Genomic DNA, 19,020 nt, shown 5'->3' on the forward strand with positions numbered 1-19,020 from the left:
CCTCGTTGCAGGGATGTTAGTCTCTGAGAGCTGCTCCAGCCAAATACCACAGTCTCAAGTGGCTTAAAACAACAGAATTTTATTCTATCCCAGTTCTGAAGGCCATATCTGAAATCCGTCTGGGCCCCACTCCGTCGGGAGGCTTCAGGGGACGGTCCCGTCCTCCTGGCTTCTGGGGCTGCAGGCGGTCCCTCTTCACATGACCCTCTCCACTGCATCTGTGAAATCTCCCTCCTGCAAGGACACTAGTCATTGGGTTTAGGGCCCATCCTGAATCCAGAATAAGCTCATCATCTCAAGATCCTTGGCTTGATTCCATCTGCAAAAAACCTTTTTCCAAACCAGGTCTCTTCAGGGACCACCACTCAGCCCCCCGTAGCAGGCGATTCCTCCCAGCCGACCGCCCTCCCCCCTCAAAGGCTACAGGACCTGCACCCTCAGACCGTCCCGGGCGGTCCTCACCTCTCACCTGGCCTGGACAGTCTTTCATGGGGCGCGTGGGCATGTTCTGGCCAGGCTGAGTTGTCTTTCCTTGCCTTCCCACACTTCCAGACTCTCTGCTGCCGGTGCACCCTCCCCCGCCGCCTGAAGAGCGAGGTGAGGCCTTGTCTACCTTCCCCAAATGGCAGGTTTCCCCGGGAGTGGCTGCAGTGCTTTCCTGGGGGTGTCCATTCCCTGCAAAATCCCTCACTGCCCTTATGCACCCTCCCTCCTGCTGCTATAGTGACTATCATCTATGGGCCCTCCCAGCCACCTGGCAGGCAGGACATCGCCTCTCCCTTACCTGCCTGGACGGTGAGTGAAAGCTGGGGACGGCTTTTGCCCTGGGCAGTTGTGTCAGCCCTGAGCCTTTGTGTGGATGGGTGGACAGAGGACCTGCTGGATGTGCTCACGGAAACCTCCCCATTCCTTCCGTAGGTGGCTTTTCCCGACTGTGACCCTTCTTTTCCGTCCTGTTCACTTGTATGTCCACGTCTGCTGTCCTGGACACCTGAGTGAGGCCCAGGTGGTTTGGGGACCCACCGTCCTGATGTTCTTGTTGTCTGTATGTGGACAGGGCATCTACCCATCCGCACCTCAGACAGGTTCATGTGTGAGCGGCTCGTCTCTCCAGCCAGATCTCAAACTTGACTCAGGAGCCTTATCTCGTGCTTTTTTTCCCATCCCCCAACAAGGATGAATAAACCTTTTTATCATTCATTCAAAAATATTTCCTGAGCCCTGGCTCAGTGCCGAGGACTGTGCAGGCCTCCTGGGGCCTGCGCTCTTGTAGGGGAGACATGTTAGCACGGGAGTGCACCCACGTTTTGTTCACTGGACCAGAGTGGATGTGAGCCAGCCCATCCGGCACAGGGTAGAGGTCCTGAAGCCATCTGCAGGTGTCTGTGAGACCCTCAGGGCATGCGCTGGGCTGAGTGGACGTCAGGTCATGGATCGGAGGTGACCTCATTTCTTCCGACGCTGCATCTGCTTCCTTTAGAATAGTAGCGCAGGTGGGAGATGCGCCCCGGCCCTCCGTGCTAGATGAGTGTGAAAGATGACGCGTGCGCAGGTCTTGGCTCTGCTGGCAGCGAGAGACCTTTGCTCGTCTCCTTTCTTGTCCCTGTGTGTGGCAGTCTCTCTCTGGGTATCCTGTGGCCACCTGCTTTGTCCGAAGGTAGGGGTTCCTGCACTTTCCCACTTTCAACCTTCACTGTCTCACGAGCAGACCAGAGGCCTGTTGATGGCCCTGCAGGTGCCCCCTGGGGCAGCCCCCCTGACCGGGGCGGGGGCCCTGCTGCTGGGGGCCAGGCTGCCACACCGATGGCCAGGGAAGCAGGCACCGGCCGCCTGTACCTCCACCTTGAGGTGCATCCAAGTGAGGAATTAACCTGTTTCCAGGCTTCTAACAGCATCTTGAATCCAATAAAGATGCTATTTTCTATTATTAGGAAATTACAACAGGCTATTGATATGTGGCTCCTTCTGGGGTCAGGAAGCCTCTCATACCAGAGCATGAGCGGAGAGCCAAGCAGGTGGTAGGCTGGTGGCCACGGTGGTGCTTTGTCACTGCATGGCTAGGACGTCTGCAGCCCGCTGGTTCAGCGGGCAAGTGTCCTTCTCATGGGGCGGGAAGCGGAGGCAGCAGCCTGTGTCCACACTGACGGGGGAGAAAAATGAAACAAGATTTCGGAATGGCAGGTTGTTATTCCAGCTGTGAGGCATAACCTTGTTTTAAGGGTCAGTTTGAATATAAAATCCTATCAATGTTGTAATACGTACAAAATACTGTACCTGTGGGGCCTTAGATTCCAGATTAGTTGACTGTTTGGGTCACTGTGTGTCACAGTGTCCTTTCCCGGATGTAGGAATGGCCAGTGTAGTAAATATTTTACTCCTTTCTGCTATTTATCTAGAGCATTCCGAAGCATCGGTTAAAGTTGTTTCGAAGAGAGTAAGCCTGAAGAGATGCACTGTGTGTGAAGTACAGAGAACCTGGGCTCTGCGTGCCCGGGCGGCCCACGAGAGCCCCCGCCAGGCTGTGTGCTGGGCCGTGGCCCACCTGCAGCCAGAGCCCACAGGCTGAGCGCGTGAAGGAGGCTGATGCCCTTATTCCCGTTGGCGTGTTGGGCGTACTCCATGGGAGGGTATTGATTTTTCTTCTCCAAGATGTCTTTGTGTAGGTGTTATCAGTATCCAGTCTCTGCTTTAGAGAGTGTTTCTCAAATCGGTCTTTAGGTGAAGGAAAAACGGTGACATTTCACGTGCTTGCCAAATGTGCTCTAGGCAGCTGCCCCGCATCTCATGGTGCTTCTCCGGGACATAGATGTGGGGAAACTTGCTTTCAGTTTGATGCTTAGCAAGGCTTTCTAGTTTCTGGTCATGAAAACCCATTAGCTTTGAGGATCCAAAATGTGGGCACGCTTACCATCTAAACCTTCTTCTTGATCACGTGAATGTAATAAAGATGTGTTTGCATTTAGCTGGGGTCATTTGCTCAGGGAGAGGGCCTCCCTGCACGTCTCCTGAGCAAGCTGTTTGCCCGCCGGCTCAGAGCTGCTGGGGTCCTCCACCCCCCAACTCTCTTGTCCTTCAGACTGCAGCCACTTTCTCCCGGAGGCCTCCAAGCACCCGACAGGTCGACCACCGGCTTGTGTTTCTGTGTTGTTGTTCCTGGTTTCTTTCTTTCTTTGCGTCGCCGCACGTGGCAATTGCATGTTGCGCATTGACTGTCCTGCTCTTCGCTGCTCTACCAGCTGAGCTCACCCGAGCTTCCCCGCAGCTCCCGTTCCTGGAAGTGTGCCTGCCACAGATAAGATCTCAACAAGAACTTGTTTCATGATGACTTAACGGATGAATAAATATTTCTTTAATGATGAGTTAACAAGGGGAGGAAGATAGCCGAAGACCAAGTCAGTAATCCCGGAGAGAAACCCAGAACTCTTTCATAAAGTAGAGTAAGAGTAAAGGGTTGGAAATACTAGGTAAGGCTAACACCGTGGGACCAGCGTGGCCACCGCTCGAAGGGCCATAAGCACCGTGAAGGAGAAAGGAAGGAAACAAACCCCTCGAGCAGAAAGAAATATTCCGGTAAAATGTTAGAAGCTAACTCCTCCCCAAGAGGGGCAAAAGATCGCTTGGCTCACGAAGGAGGGCAGGAACCCCGTTGTTTTCCGACTTCCCAATGGCAAGGAGAGACTGGAGCACTCAGGGATTCGAGGGAACGTGATCATGCATCTATACAGCCAGACTGATGCTCCTCTTTGGGAGCAGGACTGTCCTGCCATGAAGGACCCCCTCTCCCACCACAGACAGCTTAGGAGCTGGATGATGGACGAGCGGAACATCTTGGATGTTGGGCAGTTGGCATTTTAACTCTGTGACCCCAAGTAAGGGAAGCAGACACAAGAGCCGCAGTGGTCCTGGTTTTGTCCTGCAGGTGTGTGGGTGGCGAGGGGCAGGAGGTGTCCCAAGTGGAGCCTGGAAGTGGGTGGGGAGACAGAGATTGCCGTTGGGGGTCTGAGGCCGCTGCGGATGTGTTCTGGAGAGGAGGGGACTTCCCAGCACTCCACAAGCCTGTGGGAATACAGAGGGCTATAGCGCCACGGGTTCGGGGAGAGTTGAAGGGGCTCGTGTGGGGCTGGGAAGCATTTGAATCTCCGCCAGCCCAGTGGAGATCCTTATTCCCATTGGAAGCTCGGTGCAGACTCAGAGGGCCACACCTATGTAGGGGAACCAAACAGTCCCTGGACAGAGGCGGCTGGCGCCTCCCCTGACAAAGCTTCAAACAAGAATTGCTGTGCACATCAGTCTGCACCAAGAGACCCTTAACCACCAATCAGCTCTGTTCTTCAGAAGGCAACGGCATCTGGACACCAGCAGCCTGAGATTCATAACATCCGGCATGTGCTCAAAACTGGCTTTGCCAGGAGCAGGACGGTGTGACCCACGGCCTGGAGAAGGAACAGTCCGTAGAAGCAGACTTGGGGATGGCAGAGATGGCAGGATTAGGGGAAATGGTGGTCCCAGAACTCGTGTAACCAGCTGTGCTCCAGAAGTTAAAGCAAACCGGGAACCGGGACAGTGTGCCAGGACCTGTGGGAGGGATTGGGAACGAGGAGAGCCTGGCGGTGGGGTGTGTTCTGCTGCCGCGAGGCCTGTGTGGCATGGAGGTCGTACACGGGCTAGATCCGCAAGCCCCTCAGTTGCTGGGGTCTCTGTCTTCCCACCTGTAACATGGCCACAGCACCTACTTTGTCAGCTTGTGGGAGAGGTAAACGCATGGGTCGCGGAAGGTTCTTGAACTATGGCTGGTTCCTAGGATGGGAAGGCAGTGGCATCGCTCATGGGAGTCACCGGGAGCCTGTTCTCCGCAGCTAAGACGCTCGCGTTCTCCTGCCCCCGAATGTCTTCAGATTGCTAATCAGTGCACCCATCACCATTCATTAGACAGTTGCTTCTGGGCCATGAGACCAGCACCACCCAGAGCTCATGGCCCTTGGCCGTGGCTGTTGAGACAGCTGCCCCCTGCGACCTCAGAGCAGCCTCGAGAAACTGCCTGTGGGGCCCCTCACCTCCCGCTCCTGACACCCCTGCCTCTCTCCTCAGCATCCTCGAGTGCCAAGGCCTCCCCATCGTGAATGGGCAGTGTGACCCTTATGCAACTGTGACGCTAGCAGGACCATACAGGCAAGTACTCTGCCCGCACCTGCCCACAGCCTCAGCTGCAGTGATGCTGAGGATTCCAGAAAAATGCAGGATAGGCTGTGTGGTGGGGAGTATTGTCCCGACTTACTCTTGTTTCCTCTGCTGCCCTAAAACTGCTTGGTAAAAAAGGCCTCTATGTTTTCCGCATTGGGTATTTTTGGCTTAGTAAAGGTTCCTGATTTGCATACCATCTGGGTTGGAGACAAACAGAAATATTGGGCCGTAAGTTACTTGTGCATTTGCTTGCTCAGTCTTAAGGCAGAAAGACTTGGTGTCAGTAGTGTTGGTTTTAATCTTAACCTTTCCTCCTTGGTTTCAGATCAGAAGCAAAGAAGACAAAAGTGAAAAAGAAGACCAACAACCCCCAGTTTGATGAAGTGTTTTATTTTGAGGTTGGTATTTTAGTGGCATGAATGTCACATTGAGACCTTTGGGGAAAGTGTGGCTCCGCAGGACCTCGGGCACTGGCTTCCTCCTGTAAGTCCTGGGATGACCTCGCCGCACCCGACGCCTCCCTCCCACCCTGCAGCATCGGCTGAGCTCCCAGGAACCTTCCTCTCGCCCCTGGAAAGAAAGGCCATTTGTTGCTTCCTTGGTTTTGAGTTGAATGCTGACAGGTTATACTTGCCGAATTATCAGGATTTGGGTTTTTTTTATTGTTTGGTTGGCTTTATGTTTTTTGCTTGCTTCTCCCAGTCTTTCCTGAGCAGTGGAGGGAGGCTTATTTCACCAGAAATAGTGAGGGGTCTGAAGCAAAAGAGGAAATGCATTTGAGCACAGAGATCCCCCTGGCTGCCTCTCAGAATTGTGAGCCACTGAAGTTAGTAAGATGAGAGGCTGGTGGGCCGAAGACTGTGGAACAGAACAGTAGCAGACTCAGCTGACCCCAAGGCAATATATTCAGGCCGATGTTCTTTCCATCTGCAAAGGTTTCTCGAAGGTCTCATAGGCACCAGGTCCTGGGTGGCTAAGGATGAATAAGGCCTCTACTCCTCTCTTCCTGAGGTTGCTACCAAGCAGAGAAGCATGCACAGGAGTGGATTATGTACTTGGTGAAGTGGCTGTTGAGTCAGCGGCTTTGGGGAAGAGCAAACAACCATCAGTCCTGCCTGGTGAAATAGAACAAGTCTTCCCAGAATGGTGGCGCTTGAGTAGAGTCTGGAAAGGTGCATTGTGAGGCTGAAGGAAAATGCGTCTCTAGATTTAGGGTGAGGTTGGTGTGAGAAGGGGGAGTTTTGGAAAATGAAGTTGGAGAGTTGGGTTAGAACTGAGGAGCTCACATGCAGAGAACCTAGACGTTTTCTGCCTGGGGTCCAGAAGCCCACAGTTTTCTAAAATGCTGGAGGTCAGCAGTCAGGCTTCTTGGGCAGCTGTGAGAAGGGGTGAGGAGTCAGAGTGCTGAGGGCACAGCACCATTCTCTGTCCCAGAAGGACATGCTTATTTCATAGCCCGGTGCAGAAAATGGATTTTAAGAAACTCGAGATCAGGCAGGAAGCCGATGTGGTCAGCCTTATCTCAAGGGGGCTTCATGCCAGGGCTCCAGCGGCAGGGAGGGAGTCTGGGACGGAGAGTAAAGAACCGTTTTTAGTATGAATTATGCACTAAAAGCAGTACCACCCTTCCTTGTCTCTGCTGCCTAGAATAGCAGGTCAGCACTTCCCAAGCTTGTGTTGAATACAGCACACAGTAAAGTGCGGACTTTCCACTGCCTCGTGGACCACCAGGATGGTGACACACACTTTCTATGTCATATGCTTCTATTTCACTCTGCAAAAACGTGGGTCTCAACTCACTAGATTAATTCACAAGCCCCAGAAACAGCTGAGCTCAGAACTGCATCCTGCAGGATCCCAGGGAAGGTCCAGACCTAGGCCCTCAGTGCTGCTGGTTAAGGCCCACCTGACACCTGCCTCTCTCACAGTCTCAGACCACAGGACCTTGGAATATGGTTCTGTTTGGAGTTTATGGTCTTAGACTCAAAGGGCTGAGCCCTGCTTAACACCTAAATCTCCTTGTTGGGTTCTCTGTACCCGCTTTCTGCTTCATCTTGCAAACAATCCCCACAGTTCTGACAGCCTGCGCCCGAGCTCCTGGCACTGGAGTCCCAGTGGCTGGCTTTGGGCTTGCAGACAGCCTCCTATAGGGATTTCAACAGGAAGTAGTCTCCAAACCATTTTCTTCCAGGGTAATGGCTAGACTTACCTAAAAACTTTTAAAATACCTAATGCGGTTATTTACAGTTCTACTAAAACCATCTTCCTTCACTCAGTAGATACATTAGGTACCATGCAGAGACCCTGTGCCCACCATGCTATAAGCCAGACACTGAGCTGCATCAGGCGGTGGAGGCTCGGGGGGGCTTCCTGGAGGAGGTGCCTTGCAGAGTAACCTTCAGGCTTCTCAGCATTGGCCTGAGTGAGGAAGAGGCCCGGTGGTGAACTGGGCAGGGGGTGCAGGTTGTAGAAAGACTCCTGTGTGCTGGGTGAGGGGAACTAGTGGGGGCTCCAGGGACCTTCGGAAGCCTCAGCTGAAAGTGGATGAAGCTGGGACCAAGCTGGGCGATGGCTGGATGGGAGTCCTGCTTGTGAGAGGCACGGGCTGCTGACATGCCGTAAGGGCAGAGGTGCTGAGATGGGAGGGTTGGGCAGGAGTGAATTTGGGGCCCAAGGAGGAGGGCAGGAGGGGAGGCACCTGGCGCTTTGGGGCTGAGGAGGGAGGGGGCTGGCCCCGGGTTTGGAGGTGTTGGGAGGGTGATGAGGCAGAGCCTCGCCCGCACCCCCAACCCCCTGGAGAAGGGGCTCCAGACATGCCTGCAGGCTGGGACCCCACCTCTGCTCCGGGTGGGGGTCCGCAGCCTTTCCCTGGGCCTGGGGGGTGGCTGGCACGTGGGGTGCTCCGCGGGCAGGGGTGTGGCGCACACATCTTCCTCCCGTCTGCACCTCCAGGTGACCAGACCCTGCAGCTACAGCCGGAAGTCCCACTTCGACTTCGAGGAGGAAGACGTGGACAAACTTGAAGTCCGGTGAGAGCAAGAACCACGGTCTCTAGGCTCCTGCTTGGCGGCTGCCGTCTGAACTCACCTCTTCTGTCTTTTTGTTTTGTTTCTAAAAATAAGGGAATGGAAAGAAGGAGATTTTCAGTTTTCTGGTAATCTCAATGCTAGGACACGGGGAGTTTGAAGTAAGAGCCGTGAACTTGCCGGCGATTCAGGGAGTGGCTGAGAGGACATTTACTTATGCAAGGGACAGATGTGGTTTTAGGGTTCACTTTGCCGTACCTTCTGAGAGGGGAGGTCAGTGGCTTTCTGCTGCTCAGTGTTTGTGAGGCTCTGTCCACTGGCCTGGCCCCCTAGCCCCCGGTCCTGCTGCTGGGGGGCCCTCGCGGTAAAGCCCTCGGTGCACACGACTCGCAGCAGAACACACCGGACGTCCGGCCGCGTCAGTCCTAGGAGCCTCTCAGGAGCCTCACGCCCACCAGCCGCCCCTCCCCCAAGGTGCCAGGAGAGAGCCTGAGCGGGGGCACCCTTTCCTGTCACCCTGGCTGGGGCTGACCCCGAGGAATCCTGTAGATCTGACCTGGTTTGCAGTCTGGTTTCCTGTGGGGTCAAGGCTTCCTGAGGCACATGAGGCTTGACTGGCATACCTAGATGTTCTCTTGGGGGGACGGGGCTTGGGTGGGTGGGGGCATGGACAGAGGCCCTTCCCCCCCCGAGTGTGGGACCCTCGGGCTCTGTCTTTGTTCCTCTTGTGGCTTCCAGCGCTGGGGGGGGCCGACCTCTACACACAGGTCTTAGGTGTTTCCAGTGTGAGTCTTCCATTTCAAAGAACCAGCAGCGAGGGGACCCCAGTTGAGTGTCTGAAAGTCCCAGTGGCCGTCAGAGGCCGCGCTGAAGGTTTGGCTGTGCATCAGGTGCCCTCAGACACACCACTCGCCTTTCTTGTTCAGAAAGAGAAGTGTTTATCCAAGACTGGGCTTTAAATTCAAGAGTGAAGTCCTAGCTATTGCATTTTAAGCAGACAAACAAATATTGCTCTTACTAAAAAGAAGAAAAGACAGCCTGGCAGCTTTTGGTCCCATTGCTAAGGTGTCGCTTGGCAAATTAAAGTTTCCGCTTTCTTTATTCTAGAAGTGCCACGGGGCCACTGTTCTCCCCGGGTCCCTGATGCACACGTGTCCCTCTAGTACACCCTTCCACGATGCCTGTGGCTCCTGCTTGGACTTCAGGGGCCACAGAGGGCTCATGCAGTCTTCTAGAATTTTCCCTGTGACCGCCATGTGTGCAGAGACTGGTCTTAGACTTTCAGCTCATGGAGTAAGCTCTGGTTAGGGTGTTCACTGTGGGGTGCACGAGGCTGTTTGCTTGTTGGCACCGGGGACGCCCTTCCTCCGTCCATGCTCCCACCTGTCACACACACAGCCGCCATGGCCCCAAATCGGAGGGAACACTGAGAGTCCCACCCAAGTGCACTGTCTTCCTGTGCTGTTGAGAAGATGGAGGCCCCTTGCCCTGACACCAGGCCTCCAGCTCCTCTCCCTGCCCCCGAGGCCCAGGGACACACCCATCTTCATGCCAGAGGCACATCCTGTATTGACCCCACATTTTAGATGTGCTCAGTCAGTGTTGCTCCTCAGGGACACTGGTCCGTGGGACTGAAGGCCCCAACCCGCCCCGGACACTCCTGGGGAAGCTGAGGAGCATGGCTGTCCACCTGCCCTCCCTAAGTCATCCCTTACGGAGATCTGTGTACCATTGGCTGTTTTTCAGAGTTGACCTCTGGAATGCCAGCAACTTGAAATTTGGAGATGAGTTTCTGGGAGAGCTGAGGGTTCCACTGAACGTGCTCCGCCAGTCCAGCTCCTACGAAGCCTGGTAAGGGGGCTGTGCACGTGGCCCCACGCTCTCTTGGTGGGCGGGCGGACAGGGCTGCCGCTGGGCAGCCTGAATGAGGTGGCCACCCGCTGTGGTTTTGCACGTGGTCCTGGTTTGCTGTGGCAAGGTGATGGGGTTGCAGGTGGGAAATAGCACAAGGAGGCGCACAGATGCCATTTTGGTGGGCGGGGGAGATGGCAAGAAGGTGGCTGAGGGCCTTGACAGAGACAAGGGCAGGACCCTGAGAGCCTTGTGGCTTTGAGAACGGGCCTGAGCAGGGCGGGCAGGCCGCCGGCACTCCTGGGAGCCCTGCCTCACCAGGCCTGCCCTGTGGCCCGTCATCCCGGGTGTCACCTGCTGTGGAGCGAAGCAAAGGCGCTGTTCCAGGCGAATCTCCTCGAGTTCTGCCTCCAGCCTCACTCACGTGCCTTTGTTTTATTTCGCGATCATTTCGTTAATCACTTTATAGCACAGCAGTTGTCATCACTGTGAAGCGCGGTCACAAGCATCTCCTTTAACAGACACACAAGGTGGGGACACGTGGTCACAGGCCATAGGCCACGTACCAGAGCCTACGCGTCCGCTGACCCACTACGTGGGTGGGTTTTTGTGTGTTGTGCCTAATGGCAGTTTACTGTCACGGGGACACTGGCGTTTGTCTTTAATTCTGTGAGGACGGTGCCATATCTGCTGGGTTCTGCTCCTGCTGGGAGCACCCCAGCCCTGTAACCAGGATGGGACGGTCATGGGGCAGCTCAGTGGACAACCGCCCAGGACTTCAGGTGGCCAGGCGCCTCAGCCAGGTGCACGCTGCCCACATCTCATCTCAGACCGCGCGGCCCATCAGCTCAGTGCAGACAGGGTCCTGCACGGCCACAAGTGGGGGGTGCTAGGAGACGAGTGTCCAGTGAGAAAACACCGAGGAGGTGACCGCGTACTGTGGCGGCCTGCCTGCTGACCAGCATACATCACCAGTCCTTCTGATGCAGGGAGCTCTGCCACTCGTTTCTCAGAATAATTGCAGCTTTGCTGTTATTGCGAGACACTGTCAAGCATTAATCTTCACAGATAAGTGGTTCGGCTGCAGAGTTCCCTGGACTGCTCTCTCATGTCCCTTCTCATTCTCTTGCCCCTTCCATCCTTTCTGCTTTCCCTCCTTAACTTCTGTGTCTGTGGCTCTGCACAGTCAGCTCCCAGAGGAAACAATGTGGGGGGCACCCAGGGCACAGACCCTGCAGGGGGGCTCCTGTTGAAAAGGCCTCTGGCGCTTGCACCCTGTGTGTTGTGGAGGTGCCGTTGGGAATAACTGACCATGCCCCCACACTCGGACCCTGGAGGGGGGGTTTCCACGAGAAACACCCCCATCCACACGCCCTGCGGGGGGGTCAGATGGGGAATACCCCCGGCACGGGACAGAGAGGTGTCCTGCAGAACTACCCTGGAGCCCCTCCTGCCTCAGACCCCGACACAGCCCATGACGGGTGAACAGCCAGCCCGTGGATGGTGCTGCCACTCACCCTGCCCTTTCTGTGTGTGCTGCGCCCAGGTACTTCCTTCAGCCCCGGGACAATGGCAGCAAGAGCCTGAAGCCAGGGGACTTGGGGTCCCTGCGGCTGAACGTGGTGTACACTGAGGACCACGTCTTCTCCTCCGACTACTACAGCCCCCTGCGGGACCTGCTGTTGAGGTCTGCGGATGTGGAGGTACCTGTGTGCGCAGCGCACCTGCCACGCCCTGGGCCACCTGCAAACACCTGCGGAAGGGTGGAGCCAGGGCCAGACCTCCTCGCCCGGCTCTGCCCCCAGCTCGGCTCTCCACCCAACTCCGGACTCTGGCTCCCCCCCCCCCCAGCTCCACCCCCTGACCCCCTCACCATCCAGGTCTGGCTCCCCCCCCAGGCTCCACCCCTCCGGCCCCCACCCACCTCCTAGCTCCAGTCCCTGGCCCCCCAGCCCTGATCTGGCTCCAGCACCCCCCAGCCCTGCCCTGACCCTCCCAGCCCCCTGCCTCGGTCTGGCTCTACCACCTCCCCGCCCCCCCAAACCCACAAACCTACTAGCTTCTGACCCCAGCTCCAGCCTTTGGGCCCCCCAGGACCCCTCCGCCTCATCTGGCTCCAGCCCCCAGCCCCTTCCCAGCCACCCCACCTGCCCACCTCCACCCCCTACAAGGCACCAGGCCTGTCCACCTCTGGCCCTGCATCTGGGCTGCCAGTTCCTGGTGGGTGACTTTACCCTGCCTACCATCCCCCAAGCCTGCTCTGTGCCCAGAAATATCTGTATCTCCCTTTGCCGGGCGGGTGGAAGCCCTTCCCCACACCCCACCAGCAGTTAGAGCCCTGTGGCAACCCAGCAAGACCCACAGTTTCTGACTTGTTTGACTGTGGCCCTGAGGTCACCGGCCCTAGTGCTAGGTTTGGAGGTGGGTGGAAGGACCCCCCAAGAAGGCACCCAGAGCACATGTGCAAATTGGAGGGTTTGATGTGGGTTTCAGGAAATACAGTTTTTTGCTTATCTTAGTGGGAGAGGCACCACAGGATGGGGGTCTGGGCCTTCCGTATGGTGACCCAGCACCACCAACCCACTGACCACGTCAGGTGGGGAGTGGGGGGTCTGCAGCCCACCCCCAGGGCTGGGGGCCTTGCACTGGGGTTCCATGGTGTCTCCCTTCCCACAGCCAGTGTCGGCATCCGCAGCACACGTCCTGGGCGAGGTCTGCAGGGAAAAGCAGGAGGCAGCCATTCCGCTCGTGAGGTTCTTCCTGCACTATGGCAGGGTGGTGCCCTTCATCAGCGCCATTGCCAACGCCGAGGTCCAGAGGACCCAGTGAGTGAGCCTCAGCCTCTGTCCACGACCCCACCTCCCCAAGGGCTGCAGCCTGTGTTAGTGACCGCCCAGTGGTGAGGGGCTGGGCTGGGGCAGGTCTGGGTGACCCCAGGGTAGCAGAAATCTCCCTCAGTGCTGGTCCGAGTGCAGATCTGGGACAGCGAGAGGGACCCAAACAGGCTCAGTTTTTCTTTCAGAGACACACTGTTTCTTTTTTTTTTTTAAGATTTTATTTATTTGAGAGAGAGAGAGATAGTGAGAGAGAGCACAAGTGGGGAGGAAAGGGAGAAGCAGGCTTCCCGCGGAGCAGGGAGCCCGACGTGGGGCTCCATCCCAGGACCCCGGGACTATGACCTGAGCCAAAGGCAGACGCTTAACGACTGAGCCACCCAGGCGCCCCAGAGACACACTTAAAATGCACCTTTTCTTGGAAATCCCGAGATGTGCGTGCAAAAAGGAGGTGCACAGGGGCGTGGGTTGCCTTGGGGACGGGCCCAGTTCTTGTGGTCTGAGGGTGGCAGCTTCAGGATTAGGCTCACAGCAGAGGACTGGGTCAGTGCTGCCCCAGGACCTGCGCCCACTCCATGGGGATGGGTTTTCCGTGGGGATGGAGTCTGTCCCTGGAGCTCTTGGCTTAGAAAGATCCAGAATGCACCCTAGTTGAGAGAAGGCTTAAAGCATATTCTGTTACATTTGCTTCCCTGTTGGACTTCCCATGCCGACCTCAGGTTTAGCCCTTAGAAGCATTAACTTGGTGCAAAACCGGACCTCACAAGGGGCAAGGCAGCGGGTGTGTGGATGTTCCGCTGAATTGTCCGGACAGCTGTGTGCAGTAGGTCTATCCCTCACGCCCGGCTGGGGGGCTCAGGATGCCTAGCTGTGAAACATGTGGCTTGGTCTCATTTTCCTCCCAGAACATCTGGAAGCAGACTCAGCAGGGGGAGCGTATCTCTGCATCCACTGGACAGGTACTCAGGCACAGGCTCTGCTTCCGCTGACCCCTTGCTCTCTTAGACAGAATTGCCTCCCACACTGTTTTACAGGGACCCCAACACCATTTTCCGAGGAAACTCGTTGACGTCCAAGTGCATTGATGAGACGATGAAGCTGGCAGGGATGCACTACCTGCACGTGACCCTGAAGCCCACCATAGAGGAGGTGAGTGGAAGTCCCACCGTGCAGCCCCCGAGGAGTCTCCGTGGGCCCGGTGCCGTTGGGTGGCGTGTGAGGGATGCCCCACAACACTGAACATCAGGTCGCTGTGCAGGGCGTGTCGCGCACGGGAGCACCTGGCTGCAGGGCTCCATGCCACCTCCTTCCCAGCCCCACCACAGGGCCCTTCCACCTGTGTTCCAGAATCTTCCTCATTTTCTCAAATTAAAAAAATGCTTACTTCAGAAAATTCTTCGTCTGCTAAAGACAGAAGGACATGCAGAGAAAAACTGGCTCCTCGGAGAACCCCCCTTTCCTTCAGCCGCGGGTCCCCCTGAATCTGTGGTTGGCGTTCTCTCTAGAGCAGCCTCGGCTGTGCATGGCCCTTCTGTTTCCGCTCATGCGCTTCCTGCCCCAGTGGCTTCTAGTTCCTCGCCTGACCTTTAATGGGACCCCTGAGCAGATCTCAGTTCCCCCAGAACAGCTTTGTAAAATGCAGGAACGTGAGGAAGTTTAAATTCGCATTCTGATCCGTGTGCAGAGACCTGCCAACACTTGGAAGTAACCATGTTTTTAAACTTTATGAAACCTGATCCCACGTGCGCTGATCGGGAATGGTCTTCGAGAAAGTCCCATTCCTCACGGACCAAGGCTGTGTCTGTGGCCACGCTGAAGGCCCTCCTCTCCCTGGTGCGCGGGTGGGGGGTGTGGCCGCAGCTCCTGATGCCCCCTGAGCCCCTGACCTCCACCCGCCTGTGATCCTGGAATTTGTGTCACTCACTCCTTGTCATAAATGCACTTTCCAGATATGCCAGAGCCACAAATCCTGTGAGATTGACCCTGTGAAGCTAAAAGATGGGGAGAACCTGGAGAACAACATGGTAAGGAATTCTGATTTGTTCAGCCCTCTCCGGAGCCAGTCGCCCATCTGCAGGATTTGGGCATGTGGCCACCTTGGGCGCTGCTTCTCTCTAGGATTTGGGGTGGGGGCCATACTGGGACGTGCTCTGCAGGGTGTCCACCGGAGCCTGTGGGAGGAGACTGGCCCTTTCTGTTGCTGGGAAGTGGCACCACCACTCCACTCGGCTCTCGGCCCCTTTCTGCTGACTCGCACTGCTCCTGGCCTGGCGCACTCGGCGCCTGTGCCTTCCCTTCTCCTGGGGTGATCGGAGCCTCCCCACCGGGCTGGCTCATGGCCTGGCTTCTTCCCGGCCTGGTCTGTCCTGCTGCAACAGACGTGGTCCCACACCCAGGCCGCGTCCACCCGTGTCCTCCCAGGGTGGGGTCGTTTTTTAAAATAGCCAGACTCCCTGATTGGACAGGGAGTTTTAATCTTACATAGGGTTTATTCAGGTTAAGTCTTTTTCATGCCTTTAAAGAAAAGAGACGGGGTTCTCACTGTCAGGGAGGCACGTTCCAGGGAGTTTCATCCCTGCACCCGTTAACGAGGTCAGCGTGGAGGGGGGGGTACACGGGCTTGGCCCCGCCCCCAGAGCTCCAGGTGTTTGCCCCGGTGACCGCTGCCGCTGCCGAAGAGGCCCCTCTGTATATGCTGAGGGGGAGTGCATCAGCGGCTGCCACGGCTGTCCACGACTGCTCCATCCCCGGTGTGGTCGGACTGCTCCAGGGGCTAGCAGGGCGGCCTGGGGGGAGAGCGATCCAAACAGGCAGTTGGGGTGACCCACCCGCACCCCGTTGCAGGAGAACCTGCGGCAGTACGTGGACCGCATCTTCAACGTCATCATCAAATCAGGGGTGAGCTGCCCCACCGTCATGTGCGACATTTTCTTCTCTCTTCGAGAGGCGGCTGCTAAACGCTTCCAGGGTGAGTCTTTGGTGCAGAAAACGTCCACGGCCCCTTGCGGGGTGGTCCCTGTCCCCACTGCCAGGCACCTCAAAGCCAAGGGACGTTGCCGAGTCCGTGTAGACACGATTCCAGCTATGGCGCGGTTCCCACACGGCATCCCTCTCCTGCCCGGCCGGGCTCCAGGTCCTGCCTGCAGCTGTCCCCGGGTGGATCCAGGCCCAGGCCCCAGCTGGGAAGGCCGGCTGGCCAAGTTTGGTCACGGTGGTTTATTTGGGATGGAGCATTAATTTCTGTGATTTGGGCCCCTCCGGTAAGAGAAGCCGCCCTTCCCGGTTCTTCGCGGTTCTGACTGGAAGGTCGAGGCGGTACTCCGCACCCCACGTCATGCAAGTCTGCGTGGCTGAGCCTTTGTGGTCTTGGGACAGGAGGGGTCCTGGGGATGAATCGCCCCCTTCCGTTGTGCCCACTGGTCAGGGAGGCACCAGGATTCAGCCTGTGCAGACCTGCCCACAGGCAGAGCAAAGGTGTCCTGCCCTGGTGGCAAGTGCCAGGTTAACTGAAGACTGGGATGAAGGCTGACGAGGGGCCAGTGCGGCGCCTGCCTCCCCACGCAGTCCGGCAAGCCGTGTGCACGGCCCTGAGGAGCCCGTGGGCCAGCCCAGACGTGTCCTGCTGCCTCCAGGGACCTTTGAGCCCCCAGAGTAGTCCCTAGGGCCTTGACAGGAGCCCCCTCCTACCTGCCCATGTGGGCACCTCTCAGCTTGTCCAGCAGAGGAGACTGGGCCTCGTGTCCAGCTCTGTGGACAGGAGCTCCTGCCTTCAGAGCACATGGGCTCCTTCCAGCGCCAGAGAGCACCCAGTGTCTGGGAGGGGCCGCTACGGGGTACGCCCAGCCCCCACACACTCTCTGGGGTCGTCTTCCAGCCCGGCTGGCCTGCCAGGTCCTGTCCGTCATGGCCCCGCTGCCGAAAGGGGCTGAGCTGTGGGTAGTGGTGAGGGGAGAGCAGCCCGGGGCAGGTGCACCCAGCACCAGCCCCAGGTTCACGGCTTTCCCCGGAAGGGCGTCGAATTGGCTGTCTGTGTTCTGGCCGCAGGCGACCCGGACGTGAGGTACACCGCTGTGAGCAGCTTCATTTTCCTGAGGTTCTTCGCTCCTGCCATCCTGTCCCCCAGCCTCTTCCGGCTCACGCCTCACCACACGGTGAGTGAGCTCAGCCCCCAGAGCTGGTAAACCCGCCCCCGCCCCCCCCCCGACTCGCGGGCGCATGCGCAGCATCCCTGCTGGAGGGGGAGGGAGGGGCGGCCAGGCTATGAACTCCTTTATCCACAGGAAGGGTCAGCACCTCTGCCAAGCTGTGTCTGCTAAACACAGGTGGATGCGTGACCAGGATTTCTCACTCCCGCCTTAGGAAGAATGGAGCATTTATGATCTTGTGTACATTCAGTCACATATTCAATCAACAAACGTTTGCCGAGCCCCTCAGGGCCAGGCTCTGAGGGACACACCAGCAGAGCGTGCCCTGCAGTGACCGAGCTTGGCAGAAAGCCCAGGGCCAGGGGATTCAAGGGGCCCTATTCGCATCTCCGTTGGTTTTAGGTTAAAGCGCATGAAAGGCAAGCAGGACACCCTGAGTAGGGCTGCGCGGGGGATCCAGAACTGGGCAGGGAAGCTGCTCGTTTAAAGATGCCCCTTGTGCACGTCAGGCTGGGCGCTTATTTGCAGCTACTCTCCTCTCCCTGCCCTGCAGGCCCCCTGGTGCCCTGGGGAGGCACTGGGGTCCAATCTGCGGTGGCCTGAGAGCCTGCGTCTTGAGCGTCTGCTGTGCGAGCTCTGGGAAGGCTCAAACAACAGAGTAGCCTAGAGGGATGTGTCCTGCGTTCGCCTGCGTTCTGTTACTTGCAGGCAGCACGTCGGGTGCCTTTTAGGTGATGTCACCCGTTTTGTCAGCTGTGTAATTCTGGGTTCAGTCGCAACATTTCTGTAAAACTGAAACAAAACTTGCATTTCTCCTTTCTATCTGATAGGACCCACAGACGTCTAGGACGCTGACACTTATCTCCAAGACTATTCAAACTCTTGGCAGCTTGTCCAAGTCAAAATCTGTAAGTCATTTATTTTAATCATCTCTTTTTAAAAAGAGAGTGTGGGTTCAACACAGTGATAAGGATAAGGAACAATAAAACCCACATGGCATCCCCACCTACCATCTGAGTAGAGAAAACGTTCCAGCAGCTTGCAAGCTCCTGTGGCCTGCTGAACTGTGAAACTTTGCTTTTTGAGACTGTTTTGTTTGGGAGCAAATTATCCCCAGAGCCTGAGTTTGTCTTCGTGAATGAGGTACTTAACGCAGGTTCGCTGTGGGGATGATGATTTTCAATAATATTTCACAAGCCGGTAGCGTACAGGTTAATGTCTCTTAATAAGCAATAAAGAAGTAGTATCCCCCAGACCAGTGGTAGATTCATCCCACTGTGTTCCAGGCAAGGGGAGGGGGAGGAATACAGTTCAAATCCTGCGTCTTCCCTAGACACAAGGGTGAGCGATGACATCGGCCCCTGCCAAAAGGAAAGGTCCCCCTTGCTGGAGCAGCTGTTGCTGGGGAACACCGAGGTCTTGATAGGCAAGAGGGTGACCACCCCTCCCAGGGCCCAGCAGTCCCTTGGCTGGACCAGAGCGTCTCTTGTGTTTGGGCAACATGTGCCCAAGGGCAGGGCCCTCGGCCAGAGTGCTCATCAGCAACACGGGGAGGGGTCATGCTCCCCTCACAGATCCCTTCACTTCTGTCACGAACAAGTGGGTTTCTGTCAGGCCGGCCTACGGCACGGGGGCAATAACTGTAGCAGGTGATGCATGGACGTCCATGCCTGAGGCTACGCGGGACGGATGGGGGGCTCCTCCAGGGGCAGCCTACAGCACGCCGCATCCTTCCGGGCCCTGAGGGCCCCACAGCCCCCAGAACGTGGATGATGACATGCAGTTTTGAAGACATGGGGCTGCTACACGCAGCGGTGGTGATGTGGGGACAGCTGGGCACGTCCATGGGATTTAAGGCCATGGCTGGCTGCACAGGCACAGGGCCCATCTGGTGGAGGCCTCCCCTTCTGCCTGGACCTGCAGAAGCCCCAGCCCAGCCCTCCCCATTCTGTCCTCTGTGGGGTCCAGTCGCTGCCGGCAAGC

General features: G+C 56.9%; 1 protein-coding gene across 2 annotated transcripts in view; it reads left to right on the plus strand.

Annotated features, from left to right (window-relative positions):
• The window catches only part of RASA3 (RAS p21 protein activator 3), a 115,430-nt gene that overhangs the window by 79,872 nt on the left and 16,538 nt on the right, over window positions 1-19,020 (plus strand). The window contains exons 6-16 of one of the 2 annotated variants that reach the window (XM_027589505.2): window positions 5,089-5,169; window positions 5,507-5,579; window positions 8,134-8,210; window positions 9,954-10,058; window positions 11,605-11,761; window positions 12,735-12,883; window positions 13,927-14,041; window positions 14,842-14,916; window positions 15,737-15,860; window positions 16,937-17,043; window positions 17,868-17,945. In XM_027589505.2, coding sequence (XP_027445306.1) covers window positions 5,089-5,169; window positions 5,507-5,579; window positions 8,134-8,210; window positions 9,954-10,058; window positions 11,605-11,761; window positions 12,735-12,883; window positions 13,927-14,041; window positions 14,842-14,916; window positions 15,737-15,860; window positions 16,937-17,043; window positions 17,868-17,945 — 1,141 coding nt within the window. The remainder of the gene's footprint in view (window positions 1-5,088; window positions 5,170-5,506; window positions 5,580-8,133; window positions 8,211-9,953; window positions 10,059-11,604; window positions 11,762-12,734; window positions 12,884-13,926; window positions 14,042-14,841; window positions 14,917-15,736; window positions 15,861-16,936; window positions 17,044-17,867; window positions 17,946-19,020) is intronic. The other variant, XM_027589506.2, reaches the window with a different exon arrangement.

Source organism: Zalophus californianus, chromosome 3 (genome assembly GCF_009762305.2).
Source record: "Zalophus californianus isolate mZalCal1 chromosome 3, mZalCal1.pri.v2, whole genome shotgun sequence".
NCBI lineage: Eukaryota > Metazoa > Chordata > Mammalia > Carnivora > Otariidae > Zalophus > Zalophus californianus.